The 21,664-nt window shown below is 42.8% G+C and overlaps 1 protein-coding gene across 1 annotated transcript; it reads right to left on the bottom strand.

Moving 5' to 3' along the window:
- Positions 1-4,206: 4,206 nt before the first annotated feature.
- On the bottom strand, positions 4,207-21,635 carry DESI1 (desumoylating isopeptidase 1). The gene is made up of 6 exons (XM_062587210.1): positions 21,302-21,635; positions 11,180-11,201; positions 10,217-10,286; positions 9,451-9,560; positions 8,539-8,661; positions 4,207-7,358 (listed from the first exon to the last, which is right to left on the bottom strand). The coding sequence occupies exons 1-6, from the start codon at positions 21,390-21,392 to the stop codon at positions 7,265-7,267; spliced, it is 510 nt and encodes a 169-aa protein (XP_062443194.1). The 5' UTR covers positions 21,393-21,635; the 3' UTR covers positions 4,207-7,264.
- Between the last annotated feature and the right edge of the window lie 29 nt (positions 21,636-21,664).

Here is a 21,664-nt window from a genome sequence, read left to right as displayed (position 1 = left end):
CTGCAGGCCTGTTATGTAATGGCAGACAGCCGGCCTAGCAGCAGTCTCGTGTGAAAACCCAAATCTTTCCTGAATTGCCGTCTAACATCAGTAACAATTAACTTGGGATTTTCAATCTTTCTGCCCAGCAGTTTGCCTTCCTTCTCTCCCTGGGACCTGCTGCCAGTCTAGCTGGGCTGGAGCTAGGAGAAGAGTTTTCTCTTCTGGGTTTTCTGAGTATTATTTGCTTCCAGGAAATTGTGCAACCGCTTTTTCCATTTTTCTGTTTCAAAAGGAAGCATTCAGCTGACTTCCGAGGTTCCATTTTTGCCAATGATGTTGGTTTTTCTGCTCCCACACCATGGAAGTGTGACATACAGAAACAATGTTTAAAACTTATCTCTATGCCATTGGCTTGGAGAAGGTTTACCAAAAGGTCCTTCATGACTTGTTGGGGGAGGCATTCATTGCCTCCAGCAGCTAATGTCATCAGGGTAACTATTACTGCACTGTTTCTGTGAGCTGCTTCAGAAGCAGATGGAGCTTCTGCAAATTGGCCCCCACGTGGGGAGATTGCTGTAACTTGGTATGCCAATATTCACCCTATTTCCTGAGGAGCGTTCAGGGAACAGCACTCAGGGAACTGGGATAAGGGACACGTGTCCTTGGGAGGGCAGCAATGGCAAGCGCTGAGTGTGGCTGTGAACTCTCTGGGCCGCTTTGGATGCCCCACAAGGCAGGGACCTCTTTTTGTACCGTGTTCACAGGAGAGGCATGGAAGTGAATCTGGGGGAGCCTCTGAAACGCGAGGGGAAGAGAAGGCAGCATGGAAATCGCTTGGAGAGGATGCTTCAAGCCATAGAGGGGGTATAAGGACTCTGGCTTATATAGGCTACAAAGAATCCCACTGAAACTCTGATGCTATCCTATTGCTGGAGGTAACTGTGCCGTGGCAAGTAGCATCCAGGTGAGCTCCAAGCCCAGTCTCCATGCATTCACCATCCTGCACGAAAGACTCAAGTCTTCAGGGTCCAACAGCCAAGGAGCTGGTGCACAGAACAGACGCAGTCACCATCACCTGGTGACCATCACCATCTGGTGACCATCACAGTCACCAGAAATTGGGATGCGAAGGGACTCCAGTCTCTTTCCCTGTGTCCAGGCAGCTGCACTCGTTATCTTGTGAGGAGCAGAATGCAACGCTGATTTCTGAACAGTAAGTAATTTGGTGTCTGCTTCATCCCCAGGTCTCCTGGTTCCTCATCTGGATGAGCCAAGGCTATTGCCCACTTGCTCTGTTTGGCAATGCAAGCAGTCGGGATGGCAACAAAGAGGCTCCTTTGCTTCAAATGTAGTATTGAGTGGTCTTGGACAGGTATTACAAGTTGTATTTGCCCTGGCATTGACATTTCTGCAGAATCACTGTCTCTGGGGCCTTCTGGTTCACAGCCTGGTTAGGATATCCTGCATCTGAAAAGCTGGGCTCTGTTCTTGGATGCATTGGAACTCTTGGACTCCTTACTCCGTGCCCACCTGCCTAGTGTGAATTTTTTACCAATTTTTTAATTCAGTGTAAGATTATGCTCTATTACAGGGCTCACCTATGTATGATTACTCTCTGAGTAGTCAATGTGTGAAGATTTACTCCAGAATATGAATACTTCAAGGTTCATCTGTCATAGCACGATGAAGAATGAGTAAAGATACCTTCATGAATTCAGATTGCTTTGCTACCAGAAACCAATCCACTGTTCTTCCATGCATCGGAGCTGTGTCCTAATCTCCAGGGCCCTCAAAATACAGAGTCCTGGAGTTGGATACACAGCTCCTGGGTTTTTCAGAAATACAAGCCATTTCTTCTCTGTAAGTTACGGTAGGCAGTATAAGGATGAGACTTCTCACTTCTAGGTGGAAGAGGTATGGTGCTAGTAAAGCCTGCCAGCTCAGTCCTCTTACAGCGCTGGTGTTGTAGCAACACTTTGGTTTCCACCATAGCCCAAGCTGCCCAACCGTCCATTCTTCTGGCTGCTTCTGTATGCAGCTTTCTTGACTAGGAGAGACACTCTGACCTGTTGCACAGACATTACTGATTGACATCCCCAAAATTGTGCTCGGCTTTGCAATTAATATTGGGTCAACCTTCTTCCTTCTTCCCACTTGGACTCCTAGACATCAGAGTATACTTTGTATACTTTGCAGTCTCCTGCTGTCAAATGCATGTTCTCAAAAAAAACCCTTAGCATCCTTGTGCTTAGAGAGGCTGAGCACTCATCCTGCACTCTTTGCTTTCAGGAGGAACTAACATGTCACTAATCTCTGTAATTTCCAACCTGGTTAGGAATCTCTCCTATTGGCTGCTGGCTTGTGTCAGCACCTCACCTTTCTGAAACCAGTCAGAAAACCATGTGCCTCTTCCTTGACACTGTGTTATAAAAATAGGAATCTAGTTCCAAACAGATCTAGAACAAATGAAGGAAATATGGCTTAGCAGATGTAGAGACTAGAATTAGAACAAAAGTATATTGCTGTGTGTATGCATTTTAAGCCCCTTTTCCAGTATAGCATGGGAACAGAGCAGATCCACCATATCTAATTTCAGGTAAAATAAAGAGGACACAGTTTCCAAAGGAATCTTGGTGCCAGTCTCTCCTTGGTATGTGAGGCCAACAAGGGGGTCTGTTTTGAAGGACATACTTATGGGCATCTTTCCCCTCAGGTACCAAACTGAAAATCAACTCTTTCCACATGAGTGGAACAACAGCCTTTGGAAAGGAACACCTGTAGGATCTATTCCCCACTCGCTATCAATGGGTCCAACTTTGGAGGAGAAGCAGCACTACCAGGGCAGAGGTCCATCCAGGTCAGCTGTAACAGCAGTGCCACCTCGTGGTGCTCTGCTGAAGTATGACGTCTATTAAAGCACAGGTCAGCTTTTTTTGCACTCCTACAGACAGCACATCAAATTTACAGCATCAGTAGAGCTTTCCAAAATTTGAATTATTTGCTATGCTTTCTCCAGCTTATTTCTGTCACACAGCTTTAAAAATTCTTTTCTAGTCCATAGGGAGCCAAAACATCTCTCCAAGCACCCTTAATGTCATTTGATACAAGCAGGTGAGGACTACTATCTTCATGGTTCCCCCCCCACCCCACCCCAAGTATGAGCCTGCCTTTTGGTTAAGTGTATGGCTGTGTACAATTGTGCTTACTCCTTAATAAGTCAGCTGAGTTAGCTCTAAGGACAGAGCCACTATGGCTTAGGTATTTAACACTTCACAGACACATTTAAAGCAGCCTTGCAGATCCTTCAACAAATTCCCTTGATTGCTCCGTGGATACACAGCAGCTGTTGTTATGGATAAAAAAAAAATAAAATCTGTAACTAGCAGCAAGGGCAAATACTTTGTTCCAAGTTTAGAAAGTAAGCGTCTGAGCGCTGACTTCTGTCTAGGGCTGCTATTACAGTCGACATTTTCCTTTTGTACATGTTCCTAGGTATTTTACATAGAGCTAATACTGGTACTCCATAGTAGATCAGCATGACATCTAAATAGCACAACCCAAAATAACTGCAATCATGCACCTTCCGTTAGAAGCCCTTCTCCATTACAACACTGATAGAGACCGTTGCAGAAATGGGGAACTGTGTGGTTTATCCTGTTGATGTCCTCAGTAAGCATTCAGAAGGCTGAACCAAGGAAAAATTTTTATCCTCAGAGCCAGGCATTCTCCTTTCTCTGATATCCTACCACTGAAGACATATGGGAGGCACTGAGTAATCCATGCCAATACTGCTTCTGCAGTTACAGAAAACAACCAAGCATGAAGGCTACTTAAAGCTTTTTTTCTTTCCCTCTCCCCTTAAAAGTAATAGCATTGAGACAATCAGCATAGAAGTTAGGGCCTTTTGTTGTGTTTAAACTCTGTTGGGCCTCTTCTTCAACAGCAGATATTAGATGTTTCATTCTTGCTCACCCAGATGAGCAAGGACTGTTCAAAACACTGGTCTTGCTAACATACCTTGCTGTTTACAAAAATACAGTTTCACCAAGCTTAAGTAGGGGGGATCAGCTATGATCAGTTCTAGCAAAGGGCAGTAACCAGTGCTACTTCCAATAACACTGCATGGCACAACTTGCTAGGACAGCTGCAGTTTTCAACTGGGAACAATACGAAGCTGCCTTTGCTGGGCAGCTGTGCAGACAAACACATACAAACAGGAAAAACTGCTGTATTTCTGTTTATTGTAATAGAATAAAAAACAGAAAAAACTCAAAACATCACTTTCTGCCTAAAGACGGTATTAACATTTTTAAAATGGCATGGGGGAACCCCAACAACACAAGACAGAACAGTAAGTTGGGGCAAAAGGGTTCTGCTCTCTTTCAGGAGTTCAGCTTCCCTGCCCCTTTGTCAATCAACTGGCTGAAGTTCTTCACTTATATACAGTTACATACATTTCTCATTCTAGCTTATATTCCTATAAATAAGTATGGCTGGGTGGAATGTTGGGTGCACAGTTCTGCAATTTACACATAACAGTATTTGTAGAAAATGGGTTTCAAAAAGATTTACACAATATTGGGATCTCCCTATTCAGTAAGTTCAAGCAAATGGGATTCCCTCCTAATAGTCTTTTGCCAGATGAAGCTAGAGGACGTCCAAAACCAAGAAGGCCCTTTGCAAGCTCCTTTCAGAGCTTCATTGCTATCGCAAATACAATATGGTCGAGTGAAATTTTACCTGGTGATATTCAAACAGCAGCATTATCTCTTCCAAAGGGCTGCTAGGGAGGGGAAAAAGACAAACTGCAAAATGCACAGGGTCAACCACTTCCTTTTCTTTCCTCCCTCCTGACAGGATATAACATGTCCTGAAGTGGGCAGCCAAGCAGAACCCAGGCTCAGAACCATGAAGTGGTGGACACACAGGACGCATCTACACCATGCAATGGAGTGTGGGACAGAGACCGTGCTGTCAGAGCTTCCCCTGAATGGGAAGCAGAGGAGCCATATCAGTGCAATACTGTGCCTGAAGTAAGTAGCTTGCTGAAAGACAAGCAACCACAGCTGTGCTGCTTTTGGGTGCTGCATCCTGTCAAATCGTGTAAATCTGTTTGGCTGGGGAAGCTCCAAGATCTCTAATGCTACTGCATTTTGTGATATAGTCACATCTCTCTGAAGATGAGAGGCAAGTTACTCTTTAAACAACAGGTATGAGGAAGGATTGGAGAGGATACATAAAGAGAAAAGGAACACTTTTAAGCTGTGGCTCAGCGGAAAGCAAACACTTACTGATTCTTCCTCTAACAGCACCAAAAGGTGTTCATAAATGCTTTATTATGGATTTTTTTTTGTTTGTTCATTTTTGGCAAACCCTGACTTTTAGTGGGGAAAAGGGGAGAAAGATTGAGAGATTTTGTGTAAACCAGAACTAACTGTTACAGTTATTTCAGATTCCAGTACATCAAATGAAACACTTAAGAAGTTGATGGCAAAAGCAGAGAATGACAGAAGGAGAAAAACATTCTGGGCCACAAAGACCACTGCTGTATGTACACACACAACTGTGAAATACACTGACAGTATATTATTTTCACATATGTAGTGATTTCACAAAGTGCAGGGCAGAAGAATATTTGATGCAGCCTGAATAAACCGTAGTTTTCCTCCATTCCATCCCCACAAAAATATGAACCATTATAGTCCTCACTGAATAACAGCATGACAAAATTATTAACACATATTATTTTGGGAAAAAGAGCTCCACAGAGAAAAGACATCTACTTTAGGTTTGCAGGAGGTTTCCAGTGCAGGAAGTTTAAGATGCAGGACTGAACTTGCTGTAATTCTTTTCACAACAAAGCACTGGACAAAGGGGTAAACACTTGCATAGATGCTTTATCAGCAGCATCCAGGATGCACGATCCCCCTTTACGGAGAATTAGCAGCCCTTTTGGGTTTGGGGAATGTTCCAGTTGCCTGATGACTCTTTCTTGTGTTCCTTCCTAAATTAATTGCTACAGAGTTGTCCAGGAAAAGTGAATACACATGCATGAAAAGAAATGAATGTGCTTATTCTTTCCTTTCCCTAATCTTTTCTCTCTGCAAATAATGGTGAAGCTGTGAGAACCTTAAATCAGGAGATGCAGTATTGATGCAATCTAATGTCAATCAGAGGATAAAACTGCTTCTGTATGTGTGTAGAAAAGCTGAATTTTAGTCTTGCTCATGTTCCTTAAATTTGGGGAGATGTGTTAGGTATTTCTCTTACACTTAGTCAAAGTCCTGTCTGTGACATACTCAACTGCTCTGGAAAGGACAGCAATATCTGAGAAAGTTGGAACTCCAACTGTGGTTGCAACTGGATATTGAAGGCAGAATTGGCCTATCTTATATTATTATGTAGCTGCTGTGCCACTCCTGCCTTTCTGTACTGTGACTCTGGTATAATGAGCAAAACCAGCTCTTGTCTGAAGGTGGATAGTTAACAAGGTTCTACACATTTGCTAGTAAGCTTGCTTTAGAGAAAAACGAAACATTTCATTTTGCTCTCACTTGAAATGTGTTTTCACTACTTCTGCTCATGAGATTCTGTTCTTTCAGCTCATGCTCTCTCATAATTCTTGCATCTAGCAGGAGGAGGCTCTTGGTAATTTTCAGTTGCAGCCCCCTCCTCCCCCACATACTTAATCCCATTGAAAGTTGCAATTTTTGAGAGGGACACTTAGTTCATCTAGATCATTTCATATAATCAGCTGAGTTGAGCTTTTCCCCTGAGCAAGTAACACAATGTCAACAAAATACACAGAAGGTTAACATTGGGAAGCCTTCACTTTCTACACTAGAAACACTTCCTTTGTCATTCTGCTACAGACATGAGAGCAAGTGCCCCCATAATATAAGCAGCGACACAGGAAAGAGATGTGAGCTTGGCAAAGGATGGCTAGAACATCCCCTTATTTACCCCAAATAATATAATGGGCCCTTGAATGTTCATGGAATGAATCTCCACTTTACTGGCATAGGAGTTATTTCAAAAGTGACAGCCTACTCGGGCAAGACAGCCTTTATAAGTTAGTATAATACTATTAGAAATTACGGCAATCTTTTTGGTAGCATTGTCTTACATGCACCCTGATAAATCCTCTCCTTAGGAAATTTGAAAACTTATCTTGTCATTTCCATAGAGTTAATTTCAATGGGAAATTATAAAATAGAAATCTGGTAATTCATGATTAAAAAGGAAGAGGCCTGGTGAGGCTGGGCACACCGGGTCACTCCTGTTAGCTCTGTCCATTATGTCTGCTGAAGGTATTTCCACCAGGTGGCTGGATCTGGATGGAGTCCAAGAGGGGCCTTAAAGCTTGTCCAAAAGGTCTGAGAAGGCAAAGAAATATAAACATCTCAAATAGTTCCCTGATGAACATTTTCCCACATTTACTACTGAAATGCACTCACTTCCTAGAGCAGAATCAAACTGATTTTGTAGAAGCAAATTTGAAGAACAAAATTTCACTACAAATTAGAGCAGACTGTTCAATACCTGAGAATCTTACACATGGTTTTATATAAGCTAGTTTGGAGCCCTAACATGTCTGTACTGCTAACATGATAATACCATGGCTGAAAATGGCTTTTGGTAACTCATTCTACTTAAGCGTATGAACAAAATCCCAGTTATGCAACTGAGGTTCTTCATTAAGTACCACATCAGAATTAAAGACTGTACTAGAAGAAAAGCCTCTAGCCCCCTTACTCAATAGTATGCTTGTATATACTCATATACTTGCAGAATAATTTCTGCTGAAATCTGTGGCACCTGGTTTATCTTTCAATATGACTCATTCAATTACAGATTTAATCAGACTTTAAGATATTTGAAGAGACAACAGTCCAGGGTTGAATATGTGTCTCCCAAATAATGTTGTATACCACTGTTAGGAGAAATAAGACTTAAATGATGGAACTTAATTCATGGCACAGGGTTCCTCACTCGCTGAGTGCACGTAAAGAAGTGCTGAGCTGACCTACCAGGCAGGAAACAAACTCTTCATTTCGTATCTTCCATACCCTCTTTGCCCATCTAGTCCTAGCTTACAGAACTGCAGTGTTATCTTTAAAATTACATCTCACTTGCCTCTTCATAGGAGAAGAAAGGAGGGGAAAAAAAAATAAAACCTCCACTGCAATTATGGTGCTTGGAATAAGAGAAGTGACTTTTGAGAGTTACTAGTTTCCTAAGACAGAAAATTTGCACCATTTTCTGAAATCTTCTACACTTTTCTGGTCACGTAAGAAAGATAACAAATTAGTTAGTTTAAATTAATTCAAAAGACAGAAGAACAACCTTCTCCCATCTTCTGAGCAATTCCAGTGCCAGTTATGCATCTGTGGTATGGAGTGCTGTAACTGTTAAAAGTAAAGCAAATAGCACCTTTTCCCTCATTTTATGAAGCACAACAGAGAACCAGTAGAAACTAGTGCTTTTGCTTTAGTGAAATATTTAAGCGTTAGCACGAAGCAGCATACTACAGAGAGAAGTGGAACTCATACTCACGTGGCAAGCACTTCAGCTGGAAGGTCAGTGATGTAGGAAGGGATCTTTCTTCCTGTCAGGAACTGTGCCACTTCATTACTGAAGGTGTTGCAGTTATGTTCAAAGAGGTTATAAGACTCTCCTCTGTGCCACAGGAAAGGAATTGAAACACAAAAAGACAGATTCAGTGATAAATCTAACCAGCAGAGAAACTTAAGACCACTAATGTGAACCATCTCCTTACATTAGCACTTTTCATCCCAAAGGTCTCTAAGGCAAATAGGCAAAATACAGAAGTCAGTTCACCTTCAAGTTCAATTGAATCAAGGCAGAAAATGACATCACTGTGCATCACTGACACCATATAACGTTTTTTCAGAGGATAAGTGAAGTCAGGTTTCTTCAATTAAAACCACACAAGGAATAAGGAGAAATCACAGGAATTACTGTCAGTGGAATTTAGCCAAAACACTAAACACGACAGTTTCCTATTCTTGCAAAAAGTATACTAGACTGTAACAGTAAAGACCTTGATTTTACTCACCTGAAAATTGGCAGCTCTCCTACAACATTTTGCCTCTGACTCAGATGGTAAAGTACTATTTACTGAAATATTTCATACATTGCCTTCATTTTCCCTAGTGATCCTCTCAAGACATATCAGGCAGTATCCCATTTTGCAAAAAGCATGCAATGTGAAAGGCTTTCTGGCAAAATGCTTTCCCCGCACAGCTAAGGGCTAGCACATCAGAGGGTTGCCTAGCTGGTAGCTCATTGTGTACCATCACATCAGTTCCAGCCTCAGAGCACTAAGTATTATACAAGGCAGACAAAGCTTTGTCAATAGGATTGGTCTCCAAACACCTTCCTCCCTTCTCTGCCCTTAGACACTTTTCTTGGTACATAAATTTTACAATAAAAGCTGCTACTAACCGGAACATAGATTCTCCCAATGAGGAAAGATACTCCAGGAAAATTTCCTCTGTGACTTCAGTGTTTCCCAGATCAACAACTGAGTCTGGGGGGCCAAGCAGCGTCCCTCCCTGCAAGAAATTAACCACCAGAAAATGATGTTAAATGGACAGAATAAATTATTTTCAAGGATTCCATGGAATAGCACTGTCATGGTTTGCCCATGAACCAAAGGAGGAAATTTTAACATGCTTGTCAAGTGAAGAGCCCTACTGGCCTTCTTCATTCTGCACTCGGAGAATGAGAGGCAACATGCAACTTACACTTCAGCTCGTGCACCTGGTTCTTTAAGCTGAAAGCTCTAAGCTATGGCAAAACTTCATTTAGAAGAGCGGCCCATAAGTTTTGCCTCTTCAAAACAAAAAAGATCTGCGAAGGCACTATGGGTTTTTTATTTTTAAAAGGATGTCTTGAGTTGCCAAGTCTGCAGGCAAGAACTGTCCATACAGAATTAGACAAGATGTCAATCAGGCAATGCAGCTGCCAACAGTCTCTCTCTACCCAGGGTACAATCACTGAAGTAACCCCCAGCCTCCATTTAGTTGGGCTTAAATCCATTGTTCATGTTCCCTTTTCCTCAGATGCCCAGAGCCACCATGGCAAGCAGCCTTAGCTGGCTGAATTCAGAAATCTCTTCACTTGCCGTTTTTCTAAAGGACAGCAACAAAATTCTGATCAGTTAACTTTACTACAAAATTATTTTATCAGAAAAATAAGTTTAACTTACAGGTGCACAGCTGGAGATTCCCCCACTGCCATAGAAGAACTCATCCTTATGGACTATAATGGAGGTGTGCCTGTCACAAAGGACAGAAAGTAGGTGAAACAAAGGAAATATTTAATCTAACATATAAGTCTGGTAAATTCCTGTGCTTAAGGACATCATGAAAGTAACTTTGAAAGAAAAGGTCAAGGTGTTTCTGTGACTAGGAACAGTATCTGCTGGGACACTAACAGAAATGGAAGCAATGATTATCAGGCCTCATATAACGCTGCAGATGTTTGAGTGAAAAGATGATTAGCTAGGTGCCCAAGTATGAAGGAACGCAGCAAGAAAAGGGCTCTTTTAGCTAAACAGACAAGGATGTAGTCACAGAGATAGTGCCAGCCCCACCACTATGCTGACAGAGGGAGTATCCGTCTGACTGATAGACAAGACCCGGGAAAAGTTTGGACATTAACTGGAGGTAGAAGAATACAGAGAGAAGATGGGAGATGGATGGACAAACTGTTTGTTTGTCTGACTCCTGGATGCAAATTATAGCAAACTGGGGAACGTTTTGTAACTGAATGTAGTCATAGCTCCTAAGTACCCTATGGCCTGATTCTGTAATACCCTCCCCTCCTACCTCCTCTTGCACTGTCATGTTTAGTCACGCCTGAAATTAGAAGACAAAGTGTTTGGGACAAGGACAGCATCCGAGCCTTCAAAAAGGGTACAAGAGCAATTAAATGCAACAACCATTAGCAACACTGTTTTCATTGGGTCCACTGAGCTCTGACTCCAGAATTTTAAAGGCACCTGACTCTACATCATCTTACTGTCAGTCCAGATTCAGGAACAAAAAGTACCTTGGTCTATCTTCAGCACCAGCTTTCTTAAGATCTGAAGCACATATAATCTCATATTGAAAATACTTCCTACGCCACACAGCATTTAACATACATTATGTTAAATCTAGTCACTTACCAGATGCCATCCAGCTGTTTCCCTGTAAGCAAAGAAAAGAAGAGTTATTAACAAAGTATTTTCCAGATTTCAGCCTACTTTCTGTCAGTCACCAAGAAATCTTGCCCATTATTTCACCATGACAGTAACCTCCTTTCATCCCGGAGTTGCTTCAAAAGCAGCAGTATGTCTGTCTTTCAAGCAAGCTACTCTGCCCACACTGGTGTCTTACTTTCCTCCTCCTGCAGGTAGAGCTGGCAGTGCCATCCTATCCTGCCAAAGTTCACCTTCCTTGGGCTTTTATCTACAGACCAAGATGTGGGAGGATATTTTTGTAAAATTAAGAGTACTCAGTCAGGACCAGAACAGTTGAGATTCACACTCATTTTAGAATTGCAGGCAGTTAGTGGCATGGGTAGTCAGTTTTCCAATAACTGATGAGAATCAGACTTGATTTAAAGATCTGTGGGTGAAAGTCTCTATAATCCATGCCATGGCTTTTTCTCCCTCTTTTTTTTTTTTTTTTTTTTTTTTTTTTTTTTTTTTTTTTTTAAGCAAAGTTTAGGACAGAAAACAAAATCAAATCAAGTACAGGATTGAAATTTACACAAGCTATAAAACCAAATTAAGAGTTTTGTAGAACACAGTCATCAGCAGCAAAGATTTGTTTCTGGCACCCCTAAATTGATAATATCATTGTGTCTTAGATAAGAAGTCCCTTCTGAAATGCTTTTCCAGGCCCTGGGTACATCTTTTTCAAGTGGGAAGCCTAAACCTCTCCTCCTTGATGGTGAGATCTCAAGATCAAACCAGTCTTTAAAAGGTCACTAGCTGGAACTGCTCCAGGCTTGATTACTTTATCGTAACTGAAGGGTTTGGTCCTGGAACAGCAGCCCTTGGTAAACTTTTAGGCAAAGGCAGCCTGCTATGACACAGACGTGTTATAATTTTGGTTTGCCAAACTCGGGATATAACACTCAGAAAAGTGGGTTTAGAACAAAATAATTGTGTTTACCCATATTTGACATTTCCCTGAACTCCTGGGTAGACTGAGTGCCCCTGTGCTCTAGCAGGCCCTTGATCTGTTCAGATCTTCATGTGTCAGCCCCCTCCCTCAGCAGACTACTTCCCACACCATCGTCCTTTACAACCAAGCAGCACCTTTTCCTAGAAACGTTGTTGTCGTCGAACTTTTAGATGCCAGAATGGGATCTGAATCCGCTAAAGCCAGTTGCAGGTTTCTTAGAGCTAGGTGAAGAACACCACAGAGAGACAATACCATAAAAAAAACCAACAAAAAAAGAAAAACAGCCCCCAAACAGAATACAAGATGCACTGTCCTTGTAAAAATTTGTTCTGAAAGTCCTGATGAGTTAACTTTTGGTCAAAAGGCCTTACTCTTATTTGGACACCATCTGCTTGCACCAGCTTAGTTTAAAGCCACTGATCTTGTCAGTCAATTTTTGCTTCTTGAATTCTATGCCATTATATATTAAATATCATCCCTCTTTTAAATGCAGCCTCAGAGCTCCGAAGAAGCATTTTATTTGAATGTGGTGACAGAAGGCTTTCCTTGGCCATCCTAAGGGCCTCTGCCTTGTCTGTTCTCACCCTCTCTTTACCTGAACTTCTGGTTAAGACTGTGTGACAGCCTTAAGCTAGACCTGCTGCTAGCCTCATGCACATTGCTTCCTTGCGTCTTCCCTTGTTTGCCAGGTGCGAAACCAGCCACAGACATCGGTGCTGGAGGTGACAGATCTGGACACAGACCCTGCACAGAAGTCTAACTGGTCCCATTTACCATGCTACTATTCAGCAGATACTTTATCCTGTGCACCATGGGGAACCAAAACACTGCAAGGGCAAGGCTCTGGAAAGGGTTACCAACAGCCAACGCAGTTCAGTGAGGGTGGTGTAGTCACAGCACCCTGAGTGGGAACGGACATGAAACGGAGCGCAGCAGGAATCTGGCAGTAGAGCAGTTAGGCCTCTGCAGCATTTAATGAATTTACTGCAGTTTCTCCTTCAAGAAGGGGAAAATGTAAAGTGTTTAGCTATACTGTCACTGTAAAAGAGACTGTTATAGTACAAGCAGGCAGAAACTCCTCAGCTCCAGCTAAGTACCCCTGAACAAGCGACAGGCCAATCTTTGCTACACCGTAATACAGCAGGGCAAAGAATTCACCACGCTCTGCCCCTCTTCCTCCACCTGCCTACAATGCTGTAAGGTTTGGGAGTTTTTTGAGCTAGAGCTGGTCTGTCAGTACCAACTGTCTCATCTCTTCTCCCCACCTCAGGTTTGGCTGCATTCCCTCTTCACGGGAATCAGGCTTGCTTATCCCTAGCAGCTATACAGCCAACCACTCCGCTTATATTTCCACAGCTTATGATGCTGAAAGTGCACTGTGACTGCTTTTAGAAGTCTGAAAATGGATGCGCAGAGTAACAACAAATTATTCTGCTCATAAAAAGTGTTTGCTAAAACAAAGCTCTAAGCACTTCCTAGAACAGCTGGCTTCTCTGCTGAGCTGTCACGGATCATTTTTCTCACATCGGTGTCCAACTTCCCCTAGGACACCCACTGCTGTAGCGGTGATGGGGTATATTATCCATCACCTTGTTGAAAGAGGTGTCTTAGATTAGTGTCACCACATCAATGGCCTACCAAAAGGCAGGGACATTGCCCCTCTCTTACTATAAGCAGTGGGTCTTGGGATATTTATCCCCTCCTACTCCTCTCTCAGGATAGTATTGGTTTGGGTGTGCCAGCACTTCTTGAGTCCTTTTTCATAGGTAATAGAAAAGGAAAAGCTTTCTATTGTCATCAGACCTGGATAAAACAGGGAGCAAAACTGGTAACGATAGTCCTTTAAGAGCTCTAAGAAAGAGATGCTTGCATGTTCAAGTAAGGTATGAACAATGACTGCAATGATTTTTTTTTTTTTTTTTTGCTAAAGACACAGAGATAGTTATCTGCTTCAGATAAGGGTGATATAAGAGTGCAGGCAGGAAAAAGGCTGTTGTGACAATAGAGACATCAGTCAAAGTGAGCATGTGGAGTTTTGAAGTAGGTGGACTGATCTGTCACTACTATGGATTGCAGCCAGTGCGTTCACTGTCAACCTGTTGCACAGATACGTAGGCATGGAGTAGGATGAAGGCCAGAAGATAGTAGCAATGATGAAAGAAGTGGAGCAGCGTGTTGCAACATTTCAGGAGCATTTGCTGCCTCTTTAACGTGTCCCACCCTGTTGTGCTCCCAGACCCTTTGTCCCTTTTTCCGCACCTTCCTCTCAAGAGCTTTCACCTTGTACTCTAGAGCTGCCAGAGACCAGCTCCTGATGGCATTTTGAAAGTGACACTACGGGCTCATTAGCAACAGTCTATGTAGGGTACCATGCAATGCACTAACTTTAGCAGCAAGCCTATGATAGGTCCTACCACCTCGGCTCTGCATATTTATTACGTATTTGTTCGCAATAAATCCCTGTTTTCCACTAGGACTTTGAACTTTATCCTTCAGGGCACAACTAGAATCATATCTGCACTTTCAACTGCCAAGTGGAAAAAGAACACCTTAGTGTTTACTTTCACACACATGCACATAATACACATTTCCAGTAAAGAATGACAAAGGGCTTTCCATAAAGTTGCCAGTTTCTACTTCTAAAACTGCAACATCCACTTGTTGCCTTTTGCTCTTAACAAAAATCATTGTGGCAATGAAGGCCACCAGATATTGGGCTGTTCTAGCAAGACTATAGCCAGCAAGTCAAGGGAGGTGATTATTCCCCTCTGTTGGAACGCGCAAGACCACATCTGGATGGCTGTGTCCAATTTGGGCCTCCCCCTAGCACAAGGCAGACACCGATACACTGGGCTGGAGCACACGAAGTATTGAGGAAAGACTAAAAGAACTGGGGTTGTTCAGCCTTAAGAAGAGAAGGCCAAGAGATGGTCTTGCTGTCTACAACTACCTAATTGGTAATAGAGAAGAGCATCTTCCTGTTCAGAGGTGCACAGTGGAAGGCAACAGACAAGCTGGAACACAGGAAGTTCCTCATTCAATAAAAGATTTTTTAAAAAGTGGTCAAAACTCTGGGACAGAAAGGATGTGCAATTTCCATCCTTGGAGATATTCAGAACTCAACTGGATAAGGCCCCAAGGAACATGTTCTAACTGGATCTGCCCTGAGCAGGAGGATGGACTCAGCGCTTGCAGAGGTCCCCTCCCACTGATGCAGATCTCTGATTGTATGAAACAAAAACCAAACAGAATTGCATTAGATTGTAGTCCAGCCCTGGAGGGCTCCTCTCTGGCTGCTACATACCATACCCTTGCTCAACATCAGGCAGCAGCTGCCAGAGCAATAGGTCGTTTTGTGCCAAGCACCAGTTTAGGGATGTTAATGGAGCGGCTGACCAGCTATTTCTGCTGAGCTCCTGAATGACATCACCAAGCTGGCGCTGTGGAAAACACGTGCCAGATCAGCAGCACAGATGACAATAAGGCATCTATGGTAGCTTTCCAGCCTGTTACAGACAGAATAAAATCCTTTCCTGTCAGTGGTGGGCTGTGCTGCTCATAAATGCCATGCAAGCCTCCACAATGCTAACACACTTGGGAAATCACAAGCCTAAGAAACCTGGCAATACTAGCCACACCAGCCTCTTGAACATCATCATCTTCTTTCTGAAGTTTTGCCTTCCCTGGTAATTCTCCTATGTGACTGTTATTACCTTTCTCCCAAACCCAGGCATTGCACAGAACAGGTGACAACTCATCCAAACACGACCATTGCCACTGTTTGGCAGCTCAAGCAAAGTAATCAGGACAGCCTGCACTAGTAAGTTATGTTTTACCTGCTGCTGAACATTGCCAATGATATAAAAGCCACACTGCTCACAGCTTCTGAAGGCTTATTGCACACCAGCTTTAACAGATGACCAACAAGGGATCAGTGTTGCTCTGGTTCCACAGCCAGAAGCAAGAGTACCACATTGCTGCAGCAGTGCTAAGACACAAGTTGGGTCCAGGCCTAGTAGAGACACTTTCCAATAAAGCTGCTTCTTGGTGCATTGCCCAACTCCAAAAGCAAATCAAGCCAGCAATACTCCCGAAATAATCCTACAATGCAATAGGGCTTACATCCCATAGTAGACTGAGTGATCTAGGAGAGGCATGGTGAATACGAACTGGGATACTAGCAGACATCATCACGTTTCATGCTCTTCCACTCCTCACCACAACACTCCAAACTCCTGTGGCAGGCTGCAATGCGAACAGAGCTGCTGTAAGCTTGTACTGCCACCAAACCAACACAGTTCCCCATAGGCTGTCTGTAACTGTATAGGAAAGTCTGATTCTCCAATAATTTCTGTTCAATCTGCAAAAGCTGATGATTACAGGAGCTACTCTGCCCTCAGTACCTGAAACAAAGTTAATCCAAATGATACACAGGCCTATAATGTATGAACAGGAATGTCCAAGTAGTCTTTTGGACATCTGACCATTCAGTCTGGTCAAATAGAAAAACAGTAAGCTGTCTAGAAAGTTTAAATATATCAAGGGACAGAGAGCTGTTGAGCAGGGAAGGGTCTCACAAATTTAGATTCAGGCACTTAATCATAAAACAACTAATACACATTATCAAGCTACCAGGTGCCAGCTATGCCACAGTAATTGTCTGTGTGTAAACCTCAGTTTGCAGTAAATGTGAAGTAGTTAAATTTAATTTGATCTGCTTTCATTACAAGCTAATATAAGTTGAATTACCTTGCATTTGTCACAGTCTAAGAACTTGGTCATGGAAGTTACTGTGTTGTAGCTATGAGAGTTCAGAGTGATAACTTGTCAAGCCTTGAAAGTTTGATCACATACCTGAAACATTTTTTTTAATTGCTCAAGTGCTTGTATGGATCTTTTCTGAAGTTACTCAATACAACTCAGGAAGGGATGCCAATTCAGCAGAGATGTTGCTTAGAGGTCTCATCTATTGCAACTGTTTGAATGATTTGATGTGTCATTTGACAACTAAACAGGTTTTTCTGTTTGCTGCTATTATTTTTCTTTATAACATTCATAGCTCAAATAGGTTTCTGGCTGATGTATTTTTCTCATACTTCCATGATGTTTACAACATGCAAATTGTATAACAATTCTAGGACCCTCGGCTTAAACACAGCAATGTGAAGAATGAAGCAGTTATGTTTGCCTGTTGGGCAACTGATTCAGGACACTGTCACTGTCAGGAGACAGGGTTATTTTGAAAGAAGAAAGCAGCCTGCATAATTTTAGAATACAATCAAACCAGATTACTTCCATGCTTGGATTTATCTGGAAGGCCAAGCAGTAGGAAGATTAGATGCTTACATCTATTTTTCTGGCACAGTTAATTTGTTAATCTTGAGGGCCAAGCAACGCAGCATACTCCTGCATTTTAAATATCAAAGGAAAGTAGAGTTTGTATACTAAACCAAATTATCAGTCTGAAGGACAGCAGAGTTCTGGGACATAAAGAATTACATAACAAGAGGGCACTTAGTTTATCCCTTTCAGAAGGGATGTCATCTGTCTCTCAGTGCAAGAACAACACCTATTCCTGAGCTGTAAAGTAAGGAAATAATATGCATGGAAGCTTAGTGTTTTTAATAGTGTGTCTAGACCCCAGAGAGTAGTGAATGAGTCTCCTGTGGAACTGCAAGTGATACAGTTTTGCCAGTCAGCCTGGGTATTTCTAGCAGTGCGTTGCTTTGCATATTACTGAGATTTCTTTAGGCCAAGCCATTAAAATTCCTGCCCTTTTGGTATAGAAAATTATCCTAATTATTCAAGTAGTTTCTCCCATGTGCTACTCAAGGTGTTCAACTGAAACAAAAGACTAACCTGCTTCAGTTCCCTTCTCCCTGAGGTGGCTAAGGAGATCAAGAAATAGGTTAGACTGGGGGAGGGCAATACACTTGCTTTTCAAGGATTCACTAGCAAATGCTCTGGAGCAAAGCTGATCCCATTTTGCACTGGAGCCATTCAAAACTCTTCAGGAAGTGCAGAGGGGAAGTGGAATAACGTGCTGGAGTTGAACGCAAGGAACAAAGCAGAAAGTATCTCCTCCTTTTAGTATTTATCTTTCGCTCTGACTCTTATTGAGTTGTTTTCAGTCCTGCTTTTTCCAGCTGAAGGCTTCATTTAGGAATCCCAACTAAAATACATTCAAATTGAAATGACTTTTAACTCATACTGCACTAAGCCAAAAACACTGTGGTAGTCCTGCATCAGTAAATCACCTGCACAATAGGCTCAGTTATAAAAGAGGAGTATTTGGGAGGCTGCAGAACATTTTACTTTAAGGATTAAAATCCCATTGTATCATGGGCTTATTAAAGAATTCTCTGTCTTTGGATATCTTATTTAAAATCAATATTGCAAGTTGAGCTATTCAGTTATCCTCTCTACCTTTCACAGAATCAGGTGAGATGCCCCGAGAGCAGAAATCTCATTGCTTTCCTGTTAACATTTATTATTTTATTAGATCATGTAATTGCATAAACCAATTAGTTAAAAATAAAATCTCACAGACTGAGGATTGGGGGAGAGAGTACACATAGAAAAGGAACATGTAGAGCAATAGTACATGAAAATTAAACACTCCAAAACTGATATTGCAGGTCAGCTGAACTACAACATTCAGGCACATATACGTGAGTAATAGAAATATTCACAGAAAAATTACAGGAAGCTCACAAAAAAGTAACAAGAACAAAAGTAGTCTGGGCACACACACAAAAAAATCTTGCCAAGAAAAGCAAAAATATGATGCACAAAGGGCACAACTAAGTAACTCGAAAGCCTACTATGAACAGTGCTGTGTGGCACTAAAACTTTCAGGTTCATCGTTCAGCTGCAATGGTGACAACTGGTATATAAAGTTAAGGTAATCTTTAGTAGGGAAGGCTGATCTTTGAACATTGTACTGACATAATACATAATACCTCTGGATCCTATTAGCATAACTGAAGACAGCATGTGGCAAAACTCTTGCAGTGGTCAGCCAATTCCACAGTAATGTGGAATTCATCCTGCTCAGACAGTGGGAACTGAACTTGTTTTCCAGTATGCTAGGAATTGGTTTTAGCACAATCACTTAGATTTGTTTCTCATCTCTAAAACACCTGTATTTCAAGAAGGCAATATTGGAGAATTATCACTAAAAGCAAAAGCATTGTTTCAGTCAAACTTGGTATCTATTGAAAGAATACTGTAAGTAGTTATCTTCCACTTCCCAGAGATGACAAATGTTTAGCACTAAATCATACAGTAAATCATTTCTCCTACAATTTCTATTTTTTCATGATAATGTGCATTATATGCAAAAACAAAAACTGGAAAAATAGCTATTGACTGTCTGAAAGTTAACGTATAGAGAATTATCAACAGTTTTTGTTGTCCTTCAACGGGAAAAAAAGAGGAACGTTCAAGAGGCAAGAAAGGTTATTTTCTTCATCCCTTTGCTCTTGCAGAGATTTCCAAAATAATGTGAAGGTGCAATAGAGCTGAGTAGAAATGCACAGAAGACAAACTTAAAGGAAAAAAGGAACAAACAATCATTTGTTTTATGGATAATCCAGTTGCTGGATCCACATAATCCTAAGTATTCTGAAGTCTGCCTTGTCACTATGACCAAGCAGGCCTAGTTGGCCCTATTCCCTAGGCATGTCTGAACTCAGCTGGTTATTGGGCAGTACTAGCAAGAAATACTTCCCATACTATTGTGAAACGTGTTCAGATTTTTAAGTTTTTATTACTCAGACTCCTAGAAATTTAGTGCCAAACTCTGCCTCAAGCACAATGTTTTTAAGTCGCTGTTTGGATAGCATAAGAGGCATCACAGATAAAAGTATACACTGTGTGTTTTTATGTAGAAATTCAGAAAGGAATGAGATGCCAGGACTTATTTTGTGGGTAATAATTAAAAAAATAAAAAAGCTAAAGATCTGATGTATGTGAAGATCTGCATGGAGACAAATACATCGACAATTAATTTCTGCAATTAAGTCTATGCTTAAACAAACTTTAAAATAAGAATAATTAAAATCAGCTCAGCTCAAACACAGTTAAGAGACAGATTATGTGCGTGTATGATTTCAGATTTATAACTCTTTTCTCTATTTAGCACAAGACAAAGCACAGCCGCTAAAAACTAACAGGTGAAAAGTTTCTTCCCCGAGGGCTATGACAGAAGTGACTTCAACCAAAGAAAAAAGTTTTGATGTTATCCAGTGTAGGAAATGCACACCTCACAAAGCTGTTGCTGCTATCTGCCTAATGGAGTATATCACACGGGATCCCTATAAACTTTTCGTCTCAACTTTGCACACCTATCATTGACATGTATGAAACTTCATGCTAGGAAGAATGTGGATTTTTTTTTTTTTATACTTGCAGGAAAGCACAAAATCTCCTTTCAGGAGAATGAATGAAGCAAACACCAACAAACCGTAAGACAAGATTACGCAGAGCCATCTGCTCAGAAAATGAACCTGTTGAGAAGGCACATCTCGCACTCCGCTGATCTGACCTGGGCCAGAGGCATACGTGAAAGGTATAAACCATTCTTTTCTTGCACCTTTATTTTACACTTCCAAAACGTCAAGCAAAACCTGACTTTCCTGTAAGCCACCAGTCCAAAGCTCAGCTGGAAACGCAAACATCGTCGATCAGACGTACGATGAGTTTTGCACACCAGCTGGAAGGAGCAGGTGGTTAGCTGTGCATCGCGAACCGTGCGGCACACGGCTCAACCCAGTCGCACCGCAACACGAAGCCATTTGAACTCAACAACCTCGTAAGACCAGGAGAAGGCTTTCTTCCCGCTGAGCCTTCCTCTCGCGGAGCGTGATAAAAGCGTGGCCACCAGGAACCGAGCTTTCCCTCGCTTCAGGGGCCAGCTAACGCTTTCAGTTAGGCTTTAGGAAACGATGTCCCCCAAATGACAACGGGGCGACGGGGAGGGGGAAGTCCCGGAGTCCCCCCTGCTGCCCAAGCCGCTCTCCCACCGCACCACCTCCCCGCGGCGGCCGCCACCGAGCCCCGCGCTGCACCCCGGGGGGCGCAGCGCCCCCTTCCCCGCCCAGGGCCGCCCTTACCCAGCATGAGGGGGCTGAGGCGCCGCGCCATGCCCTTGGACAGGTCGTACACGTAGAGCTTCACGGGGTGCAGGGCCAGCGGCTCCTCCATGGGGGCCGCGCGCGGCGCGACGCCCGCGGCCGGGCCGAGGGGCGGGCGCGCACCGCTGAGCAGGGCCGGGGCGGGGGGAGGGGGGAAGCGCGGCCGCGGCCCCGCTCCCGGTCCGGTCCCGCTCCCGGTCCGGTCCGGTCCCGCTGCTCCCGGCTCCGCGGCGACACCAACTGTGAGGTGACAGACGGAATGGAAAGGGCAACGACGCCGCCGCGCGCATGCGCGGCAACTGCCGGCGCCCCGCGCTGCCCCGTCACTGCGCCGTTATGCAG

This window comes from Rhea pennata, chromosome 1 (genome assembly GCF_028389875.1).
Source record: "Rhea pennata isolate bPtePen1 chromosome 1, bPtePen1.pri, whole genome shotgun sequence".
Lineage (NCBI taxonomy): Eukaryota > Metazoa > Chordata > Aves > Rheiformes > Rheidae > Rhea > Rhea pennata.
This window is presented reverse-complemented; position numbering and strand designations above follow the sequence as displayed.